The sequence below is a fragment of the Phoxinus phoxinus genome (assembly GCF_949152265.1).
Source record: "Phoxinus phoxinus genome assembly, chromosome: 16".
In the NCBI taxonomy this organism is placed as follows: Eukaryota; Metazoa; Chordata; class Actinopteri; order Cypriniformes; family Leuciscidae; genus Phoxinus; species Phoxinus phoxinus.
Window position 1 is genome coordinate 33,918,161 of NC_136891.1, and position 16,740 is coordinate 33,934,900.

General features: G+C 41.8%; 1 protein-coding gene across 7 annotated transcripts in view; it reads right to left on the minus strand.

Annotated features, from left to right (window-relative positions):
- Window positions 1–16,740, minus strand: part of armc2 (armadillo repeat containing 2) — a 37,437-nt gene that overhangs the window by 4,193 nt on the left and 16,504 nt on the right. For all 7 annotated transcript variants that reach the window (XM_079584605.1, XM_079584608.1, XM_079584606.1 and 4 more), the window contains exons 8-16: window positions 15,366–15,556; window positions 14,442–14,544; window positions 14,076–14,314; window positions 12,370–12,515; window positions 10,599–10,698; window positions 9,000–9,282; window positions 936–1,058; window positions 734–847; window positions 521–653 (exon numbers count right to left, since the gene is read on the minus strand). In XM_079584605.1, coding sequence (XP_079440731.1) covers window positions 521–653; window positions 734–847; window positions 936–1,058; window positions 9,000–9,282; window positions 10,599–10,698; window positions 12,370–12,515; window positions 14,076–14,314; window positions 14,442–14,544; window positions 15,366–15,556 — 1,432 coding nt within the window. The remainder of the gene's footprint in view (window positions 1–520; window positions 654–733; window positions 848–935; window positions 1,059–8,999; window positions 9,283–10,598; window positions 10,699–12,369; window positions 12,516–14,075; window positions 14,315–14,441; window positions 14,545–15,365; window positions 15,557–16,740) is intronic.

A 16,740-nucleotide genomic window follows, 5' to 3' on the forward strand; every position in this document is an offset into this window, starting at 1 on the left:
CTCATCTCACTTGCACCAAAAATATTCAATATTCCTCAAAATGAATAAAATCAGTGAAATGCAGAATCATAATACTATGCAAACCTCCAATAACTAAATATGTTAAATAAAACATACATTTTTATGCATTTAATCTCACTTTATTGACCAATGTACTTGCTTCTGACCTTCGATGATTCAGTTTAATAAGCAGAAATGACTATAGATAGATAGAAAGGTTTGCGTGTGTGCTTTCCTCTACTGTACACATGTCCTTCAGCCGGAGGATTATTATTTCACTTTTGGTGTGAAAGGGTCTTTACATTTGCCCAAAAATATAACTTTTGTGTTATAAAAAAACAAGCCCAGCCCAGGTGGGGAAAAAAGTAACGCAAAAGTAACGTAACGCATTACTTTTCTATAAAAGTAACTAAGTAATGCAATGAGTCACTTTTTAAGGGAGTAACGCAATATTGTAATGCATTACTTTTAAAAGTAACTTTCCCCAACACTGAAGGCACACTGAAGAGAGAGGCATTACTTCTGAGTGGTTCCCTCGGCCCTCAGTGCGGCCCGGTGGTCGGGGTCTGCAGATAAGTTGATGAGGACTCCACATGCAGAGAAACACACGTCAGGGGTCTTGGAGTCCAGAAGCGTGACCACGAACTGCTCCACTGACACACAAAAACATGAGTACAACGTCAGCCTCTGGGGGATGTGTGACGGACACACTGGCCGAGAGAGCGGCGCACACCTCGGTGCTGCATGATGAAGCGTCTCACGGCTCGGATCTGGGACAGATTTCCGAACACGCGCGTGGCCTCCAGAACCGCGTCCATACTGGAGCTCAGCAGGAGCTTCAGGAGCACTGCAACGACAGAAGGAGATCACTGAAGGACAAGGACAGATGCAGCATTCAGGCTGTCTGCACACACACACACACACACTCTTCTTACACTGCGAGATGTGTGTGTGCTGGGAACGGACCACTGAGCTTTCGCACTGGTAGTAAGACAGGTTGTTGATGGTGGCCACAGCATTAATCACCAACTCCTCACTCTTCTCCACACACCTGCGCCCTGAGGGACAACGACACACACAACTTGATCAGCTGCATATATAACAGAACAGAGATGCACCATTATGATTATGAATCATTTATTATGCATGTTCATTTCCTTCATTTTTTTATTACATTTGCCATCATCATCTAGAACACTGAAGCTACTCTTTAAAAACACGAAGAATTTCCCCCTTTTTTTTAATAGGCATGAAAATGCACATTTCGAACTTAAATGGTTGTAATTCAAGAATGCTTTGGAATATAGATGTAAGATTGGTCTTGTTTTAAAGAAGATATTTGGCGGATTTTTGTAGAAGTGAAATAAATTAAGAAAGTTACTTGGTAAGAGGTAAGAGCATTGCGTTAACAACGCAAGATTGTGGGTTCGATCCCAGGGGATTGCACATACCTATGTATAAATGTATAGGATAATGCAATGTAAGTCACTTTGGACAAAAGCATCTGCCAAATGCGTAAATGTAGTGTAACTTCACAGTAAGGTTAAAAGCTAAATGTGTCTTAGACACAAAAGTGTGTTGTTGATCTTGAGGGGTTTCGCTGACTGAGGACGTCCACACAGTTTAATCCAAAGACGACACTTGTCAGGATTTGACCGGTTTTGGGAAGGGAAAACGGACACCCCCCTCCAACCTCTCTGGGAAACGCGTATCTGTGCTACAAACGCCCCAGGCACAACGCTTAACCATATTTCTGATAAAACTACGACGGTAATAGCCTGCCGAGACCAAACATATGAGACGCCGGTGTTAAAGTCAATGGAGCGCTGTGAAGAAGTGTCGGACCTCTGTGGAGCTCGTTCTTGCTGCGCTGTGATTGGTCAATCTACATTCTAGGGCGTGGCTTAGCCAAAGGCGAATTTACCCCAACGTATTCCCCCAAAGGCAGAATTTACCCCGCACCAGGGGCAAGTTGTGCCACGAGACCCCTTTTTTTCCAAAAAGCTATATTTCTGAAACAATTTATTTCAGATCCACAGTTAATGTTCTCAGGGATCACCACCTCCTGAAATATCTGTACATCCTTAAGTTGAAGACATGGCCTCACTTTAACGTCACTTTGAGTAGAAACTGGCACAACTCACCCCACTCTCCCCTATGTGTGAAATTAAAAACACTGTCTACTTAAGTAGACCTAATCACTTCTTGTTTTGACCAAAGTCATTAGACTATTTTAAAGAAGGTTAATTTCTTTATGAAAAATACCTTTACACATTTACCGGACTAGGCAAGATACAATACAGCATCTGCCTGACGGTTCACTTCTTGGTATTGAAGATCATATCAGGAGCTAATCAGGTATCACTTCCTCCTCGAGAAGTTTCAAAACCATTCAGACTGAGCACTTCATGATAAATCCAAATTTGAGGTAGTCAGAATCTGACAAGCGCATATGACTGTAGTAAGATCCTGTATTTCTCGCTCACAGTGCGGTTTGCTCTGTCAGTGTTTGTGCGTCACGCTGCAAAGTCCGTTTCGAAACACCTTTTGTTGTGGCGAATGCTCTGTCATTGTCACCCTTGATTTCTCAGTTTCTTTTTCCTTCTCGATTTTTATTTTCATCATAACAGGATGTCATTTTTAATGTAGCAGACATAAGGTAGATAAGCGAGGAGGAATAAATCTCCCGCCCATCTCCTCTCTAACTGTCCCAGATCTCGGTTCTGAAACACGACGGCATCCTCTAACCGGCAGGAATCCAGCAGAGAAGGTTTCATTTTAAATTTCTCACATTCTTCAAATATTTCCACAGGACAAAAATCTCCTTCTCTATTTCAAAAAGGAAACACACAACCACCTTGTCAGCCTAGCATGCCTGCTTCTGAAACTTCCTCATGCAGAACCAGAGGAGCGCATCCCTCAGCACGTAACCACACGGCGGCTCTGAGAACACACGGCGGCTCAGATAAAGAGCGTTTACAGTGCGGCTGTTCTCGACACTGGAGAGGATGCAGAAACCCGAGGGTCTGTGCCAGTAACTGACATGGAGAGAACATCATGTGATTTGCACAGTGCAGAGCAACCAACTTGCACATTCATTCAAGTTCAAGGAACTAAACTTAGTCTGAAACATCTGTGCTGCCGTGTTTAAAGTTACATCACTTCTGTCACACGTGAAATGCTTTGAGAGTGACAATTAATATGATCCGTGTGGGATTTTTTTAAAAATGACTTTTGTTGAGTGGTAGTAGAATGTAGAACTGAACTAATAAAGTGTGTAGGCCGTATCTTGCACCCAGCGCAATTGACTTCGTACACCGCCGCATGTATCATTCCTGTTCTGCACCCGCGCACAGCGGACTCTTCCCTCCACAGACGCACGTCGGTAAATTAGGGAATGAACTTGCGCTCGGGGGGGCGGTTCAGTGAAAAGAGGAGTGTGTTCCGGCGCAAACGTTCCCTGGTGATATTCTGCAGTTTCAGAAAACAATTCCTCCACTGACCAGGAGAAACCGAGTCTAAAGACAGCGGCGCCGCGCGTTAGTCATATGCTATTTTAAGAGCGCGTGCTTGGCCATTATGTAGCGTGTGAACAACACACACACTTTGATTCTCTAATCTAAACAGACGCAGCAGTTTTCATTTTTGCAAATCATACATTATTACAAGGAAAAATATTAACACACGAGGGAAATCATTGTTGTGTCCGTGAAGATGTGAAAAAAATAGGCATAAATCTAGATTACACATTTACCCAAATTATTATACGCCTGTTTAACCGAAGCTAATGTGTGTGTGTTTCTCCATCATCCTCATACAATGTCACTTCTCTGTGTTTTACGGCCCTGATGAGAACGTCGGTCTCCTCGGCTGTGAACCGCTCCTGGCGTGCGCCGGCAAACCCGCCGTTATAATAGCGATCCGCCGTTATAATAGCAATCCGCCGTTATAATAGCAATCCGCCGTTATAATAGCGATCCGCCGCCGTTATAATAGCGATCCGCCGTTATAATAGCAATCCGCCGTTATAATAGCGATCCGCCGTTATAATAGCGATCCGCCGTTATAATAGCGATCCGCCGTTATAATAGCGATCCGCCGTTATAATAGCGATCCGCCGTTATAATAGCGATCCGCCGTTATAATAGCAATCCACCGTTATAATAGCAATCCGCCGTTATAATAGCAATCCGCCGTTATAATAGCAATCCGCCGTTATAATAGCAATCCGCCGTTATAATAGCGATCCGCCGTTATAATAGCAATCCGCCGTTATAATAGCAATCCGCCGTTATAATAGCAATCCGCCGTTATAATAGCGATCCGCCGTTATAATAGCAATCCGCCGTTATAATAGCGATCCGCCGTTATAATAGCGATCCGCCGTTATAATAGCGATCCGCCGTTATAATAGCAATCCGCCGTTATAATAGCAATCCGCCGTTATAATAGCAATCCGCCGTTATAATAGCAATCCGCCGTTATAATAGCGATCCGCCGTTATAATAGCAATCCGCCGTTATAATAGCGATCCGCCGTTATAATAGCGACCCGCCGTTATAATAGCGATCCGCCGTTATAATAGCGATCCGCCGTTATAATAGCGATCCGCCGTTATAATAGCAATCCGCCGTTATAATAGCAATCCGCCGTTATAATAGCAATCCGCCGTTATAATAGCAATCCGCCGTTATAATAGCGATCCGCCGTTATAATAGCAATCCGCCGTTATAATAGCGATCCGCCGTTATAATAGCGATCCGCCGTTATAATAGCGATCCGCCGTTATAATAGCAATCCGCCGTTATAATAGCAATCCGCCGTTATAATAGCGATCCACCGTTATAATAGCAATCCGCCGTTATAATAGCGATCCGCCGTTATAATAGCAATCCGCCGTTATAATAGCAATCCGCCGTTATAATAGCAATCCGCCGTTATAATAGCAATCCGCCGTTATAATAGCAATCCGCCGTTATAATAGCGATCCGCCGTTATAATAGCGATCCGCCGTTATAATAGCAATCCGCCGTTATAATAGCAATCCGCCGTTATAATAGCGATCCGCCGTTATAATAGCAATCCGCCGTTATAATAGCAATCCGCCGTTATAATAGCAATCCGCCGTTATAATAGCAATCCGCCGTTATAATAGCGATCCGCCGTTATAATAGCGATCCTCCGTTATAATAGCAATCCGCCGTTATAATAGCAATCCGCCGTTATAATAGCGATCCGCCGTTATAATAGCGATCCTCCGTTATAATAGCAATCCGCCGTTATAATAGCGATCCGCCGTTATAATAGCGATCCGCCGTTATAATAGCGATCCGCCGTTATAATAGCAATCCGCCGTTATAATAGCAATCCGCCGTTATAATAGCGATCCGCCGTTATAATAGCGATCCGCCGTTATAATAGCGATCCGCCGTTATAATAGCGATCCGCCGTTATAATAGCAATCCGCCGTTATAATAGCGATCCGCCGTTATAATAGCGATCCGCCGTTATAATAGCGATCCGCCGTTATAATAGCAATCCGCCGTTATAATAGCGATCCGCCGTTATAATAGCAATCCGCCGTTATAATAGCGATCCGCCGTTATAATAGCAATCCGCCGTTATAATAGCAATCCGCCGTTATAATAGCGATCCGCCGTTATAATAGCAATCCGCCATTATAATAGCAATCCGCCGTTATAATAGCGATCCGCCGTTATAATAGCGATCCGCCGTTATAATAGCGATCCGCCGTTATAATAGCAATCCGCCGTTATAATAGCGATCCGCCGTTATAATAGCAATCCGCCGTTATAATAGCGATCCGCCGTTATAATAGCGATCCGCCGTTATAATAGCGATCCGCCGTTATAATAGCAATCCGCCGTTATAATAGCAATCCGCCGTTATAATAGCAATCCGCCGTTATAATAGCAATCCGCCGTTATAATAGCAATCCGCCGTTATAATAGCAATCCGCCGTTATAATAGCAATCCGCCGTTATAATAGCAATCCGCCGTTATAATAGCAATCCGCCGTTATAATAGCGATCCGCCGTTATAATAGCGATCCGCCGTTATAATAGCAATCCGCCGTTATAATAGCAATCCGCCGTTATAATAGCAATCCGCCGTTATAATAGCGATCCGCCGTTATAATAGCAATCCGCCGTTATAATAGCAATCCGCCGTTATAATAGCGATCCGCCGTTATAATAGCAATCCGCCGTTATAATAGCAATCCGCCGTTATAATAGCAATCCGCCGTTATAATAGCAATCCGCCGTTATAATAGCGATCCGCCGTTATAATAGCGATCCGCCGTTATAATAGCAATCCGCCGTTATAATAGCAATCCGCCATTATAATAGCGATCCGCCGTTATAATAGCAATCCGCCGTTATAATAGCGATCCGCCGTTATAATAGCGATCCGCCGTTATAATAGCAATCCGCCATTATAATAGCAATCCGCCGTTATAATAGCGATCCGCCGTTATAATAGCAATCCGCCGTTATAATAGCGATCCGCCGTTATAATAGCAATCCGCCGTTATAATAGCGATCCGCCGTTATAATAGCAATCCGCCGTTATAATAGCGATCCGCCGTTATAATAGCGATCCGCCGTTATAATAGCGATCCGCCGTTATAATAGCAATCCGCCGTTATAATAGCAATCCGCCGTTATAATAGCAATCCGCCGTTATAATAGCAATCCGCCGTTATAATAGCAATCCGCCGTTATAATAGCGATCCGCCGTTATAATAGCAATCCGCCGTTATAATAGCAATCCGCCGTTATAATAGCAATCCGCCGTTATAATAGCGATCCGCCGTTATAATAGCGATCCGCCGTTATAATAGCAATCCGCCGTTATAATAGCAATCCGCCGTTATAATAGCAATCCGCCGTTATAATAGCGATCCGCCGTTATAATAGCAATCCGCCGTTATAATAGCAATCCGCCGTTATAATAGCGATCCGCCGTTATAATAGCAATCCGCCGTTATAATAGCAATCCGCCGTTATAATAGCAATCCGCCGTTATAATAGCAATCCGCCGTTATAATAGCAATCCGCCGTTATAATAGCAATCCGCCATCCGCCGTTATAATAGCAATCCGCCGTTATAATAGCAATCCGCCGTTATAATAGCAATCCGCCGTTATAATAGCGATCCGCCGTTATAATAGCAATCCGCCGTTATAATAGCAATCCGCCGTTATAATAGCAATCCGCCGTTATAATAGCAATCCGCCGTTATAATAGGAATCCGCCGTTATAATAGCAATCCGCCGTTATAATAGCAATCCGCCGTTATAATAGCAATCCGCCGTTATAATAGCAATCCACCGTTATAATAGCAATCCGCCGTTATAATAGCGATCCGCCGTTATAATAGCGATCCGCCGTTATAATAGCGATCCGCCGTTATAATAGCGATCCGCCGTTATAATAGCAATCCGCCGTTATAATAGCAATCCGCCGTTATAATAGCGATCCGCCGTTATAATAGCGATCCGCCGTTATAATAGCCATTCCGCCGTTATAATAGCAATCCGCCGTTATAATAGCAATCCGCCGTTATAATAGCGATCCGCCGTTATAATAGCGATCCGCCGTTATAATAGCGATCCGCCGTTATAATAGCAATCCGCCGTTATAATAGCGATCCGCCGTTATAATAGCAATCCGCCGTTATAATAGCGATCCGCCGTTATAATAGCGATCCGCCGTTATAATAGCAATCCGCCGTTATAATAGCAATCCGCCGTTATAATAGCGATCCGCCGTTATAATAGCAATCCGCCGTTATAATAGCGATCCGCCGTTATAATAGCAATCCGCCGTTATAATAGCGATCCGCCGTTATAATAGCGATCCGCCGTTATAATAGCGATCCGCCGTTATAATAGCAATCCGCCGTTATAATAGCGATCCGCCGTTATAATAGCGATCCGCCGTTATAATAGCGATCCGCCGTTATAATAGCAATCCGCCGTTATAATAGCGATCCGCCGTTATAATAGCAATCCGCCGTTATAATAGCGATCCGCCGTTATAATAGCAATCCGCCGTTATAATAGCAATCCGCCGTTATAATAGCAATCCGCCGTTATAATAGCGATCCGCCGTTATAATAGCGATCCGCCGTTATAATAGCGATCCGCCGTTATAATAGCAATCCGCCGTTATAATAGCAATCCGCCGTTATAATAGCGATCCGCCGTTATAATAGCAATCCGCCGTTATAATAGCGATCCGCCGTTATAATAGCAATCCGCCGTTATAATAGCGATCCGCCGTTATAATAGCAATCCGCCGTTATAATAGCGATCCGCCGTTATAATAGCAATCCGCCGTTATAATAGCGATCCGCCGTTATAATAGCGATCCGCCGTTATAATAGCAATCCGCCGTTATAATAGCAATCCGCCGTTATAATAGCAATCCGCCGTTATAATAGCAATCCGCCGTTATAATAGCAATCCGCCGTTATAATAGCAATCCGCCGTTATAATAGCGATCCGCCGTTATAATAGCAATCCGCCGTTATAATAGCGATCCGCCGTTATAATAGCGATCCGCCGTTATAATAGCGATCCGCCGTTATAATAGCGATCCGCCGTTATAAAGCGATCCGCCGTTATAATAGCAATCCGCCGTTATAATAGCGATCCGCCGTTATAATAGCAATCCGCCGTTATAATAGCAATCCGCCGTGGAACAAGCGCGCCGGCTCTTAAAGGGAATGTGAGAGGACGCTCTGATTGGTTTATTTCACGTTACGCCCAAACCACACCTATGAGTAATGAAGCGACTTCAGACCAACACATTTTAGATTTGCGTCGGGCGCAAGAGTCGTTTATCCCGCCGGTATAATAGCAACAGCGCCGGGATCCGCCCACAGAGTTACTTGCGTATATTGACACTTGCGGTTCAGAGCGTTACAATAGGGCCCTGTGTGTGTATGACATGATTATGTTGGTTTTTTACCCAGTACTTCCAGTAGCAGCTGCACACACAGTGAGTTGGCAGCTAGCGCCGAGCCCACGGTGGGGTGGATGGCCAGGTTGGCCAGCAGTCGGATCAGCTTGACCAGGATGTCCTCTTTCTCAGGGGCATGGCATTGCTCAGGTGACGATAGGGTTTCCTGGTAGGCCTGGAAAAGATCTAAGAGGACATCGATCCCTCCTTCCTCTTCATACACTCGCTCTCTGGCTTCAACGCTCTTGGATGTCAGATTTCCTAGCGTGAACAGGAGACGCACTACTAGATCCTGCACATAAGAGAAGAGGACAAGAGTGTTTAGTAAGTTAAAGTGTTAACACATGTAATAAATTACATTTAATATATATATAGATACGTACAACCTGTTCCTGGATATTTTGTTGATCCTGGAACAACATTCCAATCAAATTTGAGGGGCAAGTTTACAGTTTATGTTACGTTTAGGCTTACAATCAACCAATCATCTCCCTCTAACTTTAGGGATAGCTTGTGGGCAGGGTTAGGTTTAGGATTACATTTTCAGACAGGAATGTTGTTCCAGGATCAACAAAATATGTTCATCCAGGAACATCTCCGTCTTGTGAAAATTACGGTGACCTGGAAGGCATGCACATACTGCATTTCATTTATAAAGTAAATTGTATATATTTCTTATAAATATATTTAAAAATAAATATTTATTCATTTATAAATCAAGCCAAAAAGGGATGTTTAACAAAAGTAAAGGAATTGGAGAATTGCATTGTAGAATTCAATCATCAAAACTTGAAAAAATTAAATAATAATTATATATATATTTCTGAATGCAAACACCAGGACTGCAGATAAGTGGCATACAATAATAATAAAAAGTGTACCATAATATTTGGGGACATTTTATTTCATCAATGCATATTTTCATTGAGTCCCATGTTGTATATCCAGTGCATTCTTGAGCAGTTTCAGAAATAAGTAATTTTGTTTTGTGTGTAATAAAGCACAAGTAAAGTCTTTAAACCTAATCATTAAACACAACATTATTATATTCAATTTATTAATAGGTCTAACTATGAAAAACTTAATTTTCATTAAATACTTAAATTGACAGGGCTAGAGTTTAGTGCTTTCATGGTTGATCCACTAAACCCGCACACATATCTCTTGGGAATCCAGCAGCCTTTGGCAAACTATTTTATCATTTTAAACTCCTTTCCGGTTTCATTTAGAAAATATGAAGAAAGTGTGGATCAGAGAGACTTCTGCCAGTGGTCTAGTGGACAGTATGTCCCTATTTGAGACACAGCATGTGTGAGACTCTAGTTTATGATACCTAGTGCACAGTGTGAACCGTGTTTATTCTTTATGAGATTAAGAGCACATGATCTCATTACACTCAGTGCCAGAAGGAGAGAGAGAAGAACATCTGAACTGTCTGTACCGAAATAAAACCAGCAGAAAAACACACACACACCTTCATAGACCATTGCTCAAGTTTCACTTGAGAGCAGAAAGCGGAACATGCTGCCTATATGCTTACACGTGACGTGTGTGCTTGTTTCAGTTTATATCAAAGCTTGCGTGGACATATGCGTGATCCGAGCTCACCTGTTTCCTGCTGTGTTTGCCTAGAAGCTCCAGAAATAGCTTGCAGCAGCGCGGCGTCTCCGCTAGCGCATGACAGCACTCAGTGTAGGTGGACAGCTTGCTGGAGACACGGCACAACTTTATCAAACACTTATCAGAAAACTACAACTAAATCAGATTAGAAGAACTTCTCTCACCAGGTGGATATTAAAAATGTATTTATAAACCAGAGCATTATAAAACACTAAACCAGTGGTTCTCAACCAGGGGCCTCAAGATGAACATTAAACGACTAAACTACAAAACACAAGTCTTGGAAAACCTAGATATGTAAAATATAAAATTATAATATCATCAAAAAGTTGATTTATTTCAGTAATTCAACTTAAAAGGTGAAACTAATATATTATATAGACTCATTGGGTGTCATTCATGAAACATTCGTAAATATACGAGTAAATATGTGAGTGATTTGCGCGTAAAGAGACCTTCCCGAAAACTCTTCTCCTGATTCACAAATATTTTGTAAACGTTAGATGTGAGAGTGAAATGTGTGTGTGTGTGTGTGTTAATGAATTCCAATCAGTCGTAAATGGGACGCGCATGCACGCTCATTCTCAATTACCATAATCCCGCCCATTAAATCCGACTGACAACTATATATGGGCCTCATATTATGACACCAAACGAAGGATTTCAACATGTCTTCTCAAAAGCGAAAGAAAAAGAAAAATTACTCATTATCAGATAATATTTTATTATCAGAAGTTCATTCAAAACGCCACATTTTATTTTCAAGCGTACATAGTGGCGTATCAGGTCCTAAAAAGAGGAAGCTTGGCAGATATTACAGACGCAGTTACTGGAGCTTCATCTGTTAATCGAACAGTCCCAGAAGTGAAGAGAAAATTCGACATGAAGCTCGACTGCAAAAAACTAATTAGTTCACTTCGAAAAATATAGCCCAGCCCTATTGAAATAAATTAATTATTTGATTAAAGTGTTCCGTTTGCAGATGCTATCTCTCATAATAAAAGTAAAAATAAAAACCGTATGCAATTACTATATATCATATTTTTTCAAAATGCTGTGTAAATATGAACCCGATTAAGGTGAATTAAAATGCAGCCTTATTAATGAGCAAAACGTTCGGATGTTAAACGCATATTTACGCTTGGCTGGAGCAGGTGCAGATTTCTTTCGTACCGACTAACATTTGGAAAATACAAACATTTTAATGAATCCGAAAATTTACGCCAGAACCACTTTACACACGATTTACACAAACATCCGTTCTGCTCGTGTTTCATGAATGAGACCCATTACACGCAAAGTGAGATATTTCAAGCCTTTATTTGTTATAATTTTGATGATTATGGCTTACAGCTTATGGAAACCCCAAATTGTGAAAAGGTTTTCATAAGCTGTAAGCCATAATCATCAAAATTATAACAAATAAAGGCTTGAAATATCTCACTTTGCATGTAATGACTCTATAAAATATATCAGTTTCACCTTTTAAGTTGAATTAGTGAAATAAATTAACTTTTGTCTAAATTAACTTTTGTCCTGTACATAGTCTAATTGTAAAAGTTTGATTTCTAGACCTGGAAAAGTATTGTAACTTAATAAAATCCATGGGCGTGTGTATAATAAATATACATTCAAGTTTTCTAGTTATGCCAAGCACTACCATATTTGATCAGGTAGATACAATTATAATTTTCTCTAACCCACTTGGAGTCGAAGAAGGCTGAGAACCGCGGCTCTACACACTTACTTGGATCCTCACCTGAATATTCGGGCCACATTAATGCAGATGTCGAGGTCACTACGGTGGTGCTCCAGAATCACGCAGAGAGTAAAGAATGCCTCGTTGGACAGGAAGGAAGGCCGAGACTCAGACTGGTCAGCTATATTTCTCAAAGCTGCAGTGACCTAGAAAGGGTGAAGAGGTCAAGAGTGTGTGCAAGTGCATGCGTGTTTGGTAACCGAGTGTGAATAAGGCACTGTGCAGCAGGTGTGTGTGTGTGTGTGTGTGTGCTTACTATTGCCTAATGGGTAGAGATGCATAAAAAAGAGGAAGCACTTATAATCAAGAAGAAATAACAGACGGCCCTGAAAAGTGGCCTCATAAATCTCTCCATCAGGAGCTTAGGACACTGATTAGGGCACAAGGAGGGTGTGTGCTGGAGCTGCTGGCCCGTCGGCCCGTCCTTTCATAAAAACCCTCGTTTCCGTCTGCCAACATGCTAATGAGTGGCACGGCAATTGGCGCTGAACATCGAACCATGCGTGCCAAGTTCAGGAAGTTTGTTTGGGCAAAGTTAAATAATTCCCTGTGAAACGTACTTTGTGCTGGAGGAGTATAAAGTAAAATATGGACACGGGGAAGTGGAAAAAGGGCATCCTCCCAGACAAAAGCAAAACAAAAGCAGAGGAAAAGCACATTAAAATCCGCCCTTCTTTTTGACCCTATGCAACCCCACCCTTGTGGAGCGCTCACATTCTGTTCCGTTCCGCTCCCAGAGCCGAGTTCTGAGAAACGGCAGGGTGGGGAGTAAGCAGGCTCGATTCCTCCGGTTCTAGAGTCTTAAAGACACAGATTTACCATGTATGCAATGCAAACCTGTCTGTGTGTCTATGTGTGTGTGTTGCACATACACTACTCCAGCACACGTCCTCAGTCCTGATGGGATCTTACGTGTTTTTAAGACCACAAAAAGTCTCTTTGGGTTTTTTAAAGGGATAGTTCACCTAAAAATTCTAATTCTGTCATTATTTACTCACCCTCATGTCATTTCAAAACTGTATAAAAGAAGATATTTTGAGAAATGTCTCAGTGTTTTTTTGGTTCATAGAATGAAAGACAATGGTAACCAAAACCGTTCTTCTTCAAAATAACTTCAGTTCCACAGATGAAAGAAAGCCATAAAGGTAATTTTGGGTGAACTATCTCCTTTAACCCTTTAGAACCTGAAGCTAAAATGGGTGTTTTTCACATATTTAGATTTTTTGACTGTAAAACAATGTGCTATCTTCATGTGCAAAGTGCAAAAATGTCACATTTGATTCATCCCAATTCGCCTACTTATACTACGCCCTAAAAGTATGTACTCTTTTTGTGAAGATTATTTTGAGTGTGTAGCACAAGAGTAGGCGAGCTTTGGGACACACTACTGTACTTCCTCATCTTTAACGGACAGCTCTGTCGTGTGCATCCTGTCAGTAAACTGCCCTGTCAATCATCTTTCAACATTCAATCTTTCATTTCAACATACGTACTAATACTCAAATACTATTTAGAACAGATAGTATGCGAATTGGGGCGCAGCCAATGTTTCATTTCATTTGTGGGTTTCCAGTTTCCTTTGTTTTAGTGTAGATGGGTATGTGTGTGATTGCGAACATGATTGGCATACTATAAACGGGGTTCGAGATGACAATAAAGGAAGTTTGACACCTGCCCAAACAACGCACCCATCAGAGAGCACCCACCTGCACCAGTATGTGTCCTGCGATGATGCCCTCTGACCTCTGAGTGGTCACATCAGCTGTAACTGGACCATGCATCAGGCTGTTTGACAGCTGTAGGAGTGTGCCGATGAAGTCCTTCGCCAGCAGCCGACTGGAGACGGCACTGTTCCCCGAGAGCAGCTTCAGGGAGCCGACGCAGTACAGCACGGCCTCAGCTTTACTCCACACATCCTCACACTGCAGCTGACACAGCAGCGAGTCTGTGTGGAGACACACACACACACACACACACACACACACACACACACACACACACGACGGGCTGAAGTTGGAGATAATGCCTGATTGAGTTTAGAGAGTCCAGGTGAGTTCATCATCAGGTCTCACCGAGGATGGAGTCGGCGAGGAACATGCCGTCGTTACTGGCATTCCGGCTGATCTTGAAGACGAGTTTGCAGATGTTCAGCAAGTTGTTTCCACTCACATTGAGCTTGGAATATAGACAACAGCAATACAGTTATTATTTCAGTTACAGTTTACAGTTATAGATTTCAGATGTTTCAGACCTTGTAAAAGATTATGATGTTTAAGACAGCTGCACAGAACCATGTTTTTTTAATGTATTTCTCAGTTTCTCAGAAGGCATTTGTAATTCCATTTATGTATTTGGCGAATGCTTTAATCTAAAGAAACTTACACTGCATTAGGTGTACATTCTTATGTGTGCTCAGTTGTCAATTCGCTGGAAATCAAACCCACAATGAAAAATGTGTTCAATTCAAATGCAGTTTTAAAATATACGTTCTGTCATGTTTATTTTTTGTAATGTGCGAGAAGTATTAATGTTTTAAAAGAGTACCGTTTTGTACTTTGTATTGAAACTAATTAGGGTACATTTGACCCACACCATAGCAATCATATCCAGATTTTTAACCAAATACAAGGTTTAAAGGTCATATTTTGTGTGTGTGTTCAGGTTTGTAATATATTGTGAGGACCAAATGACCCCACAAGGATAGTAAAACCGGATCACCTACATAGTTGGGACCAGCCAGCAGTCGCCACGGGGAGATGGATTAATAAACATACTAAATTATGTTTTTTTAACAATGTAAAAATGCAGAATGTTTCCTGTGATGGTCAGGTTTAGGGATAGGGTTAGTGTAAGTGGAGAGAATATACAGTTTGTACAGTACAAAAATCATTACGTCTATTGAGAGTCCCACGAAGATAGTGAAACCGAGTATGTGTGTGTGTGTGTGTGTGTGTGTGTGTGTGTGTGTGTGTGTGTGTGTGTGTATATATACTCACTGCCAGAATAAGTTTGGCTAATGTTAAGTTAAGTTGGTCCGATCCCACATCTATAAGTCTGAAGAGTGTTCTAAGGATGGCGGACCTCTTTTTACACTGCCTTCCCAGCATGCCTCTCTCCGCCAGGGCGTCATGGAGACGATTGCATGAGATACACAGCTGTCCCACAATCTCATCTGACACGCCATCACCTATAAGGATTGTTTTTTTTTTTTGTAAAGAGACAAAACCCGATCAGTACTCAGTACTCTAAACCACAGCATTGTCACTGTCCCTGTGAAGTAGACTCTCCTCAGCTGACCTGATGTGTACACACACACACACACACACACACACAGAGTAGGCTTACTGACATCTCAGTGACATTTGACCCACATGTCAACGCCCACTGACCGAGGTAACCTTTAGGGCATACCTAATGCATCATTAGTGTGTATAATAGCTCTTTGCTGTCATTCTGTATGTACTGGCTTTGAGCATGACAACATTAAAAGTTTTAAGTTAGATTAGACTTCAATAGAGTATTAATATGTCCAAATTCTCTTTTTTCTATTCATCTTTGCATCCAGAATAATTATTCAGTTCTACATGCTTTTTAACCATTCTGTGCACTGGCAATGCTTCATACTTGCTGGATCTAACTTGCCTTCAGGGGATAAAGCAGAGGCTGCGTTTTTCCGAAGCTATTTTTGCTTAAACAAATGTTGTTTCTCATATCTGTTTCCAAGATGGTTGGCATTCTCCCCGACGGCACCCTTCGATGATGCCATGGAGAATATGAATGGTATTTTATGCATGAACCGAGAGGCTCTTGGCACAATAAATATTTGATATTTATCTTTCAAATGAATTTTTATTGAATTTTCAAAGTGCTTAAATATTTACTGCTATTAGATTGCATTTCATGGTTCCTTTCTCCCACATGCTTTGACTTTAAAAGCGTACACCGTGCCAAGCTCAACACAAGCTTTGTTTTTATTCCTCTGCATTCAGATATTGTGTTTTCTTTCTCCCCGCAGTTTGCTTTCGCTCTGGGACGCGTTCAAGTGCTGAGCTGCAGCTCCTTAGTACGAACTTGCATAAGCACAATACAAAATGCCCAGAATTAGGATTATCTTTCTAAATTTAAAGTCAGTAAACTTTTTTGAACTGTTAAAAATCTGTACTAGGGTGAATGGAAAATAAAAAGCAGAGCTGTTATGTTGGAATTGACTGTATAACTTTGGAACTGCTGTATTATTTCTCTTTATTGTTCCTTAAATAAAGACTGGTAGGAGTATAGGTACAGCAGAACATAACTACATGACCTTTTGTTCTCATAAAGTTCTCATAAGATAATAAAAAGCCATCAGGTATCAATCTGAATGCTATATAT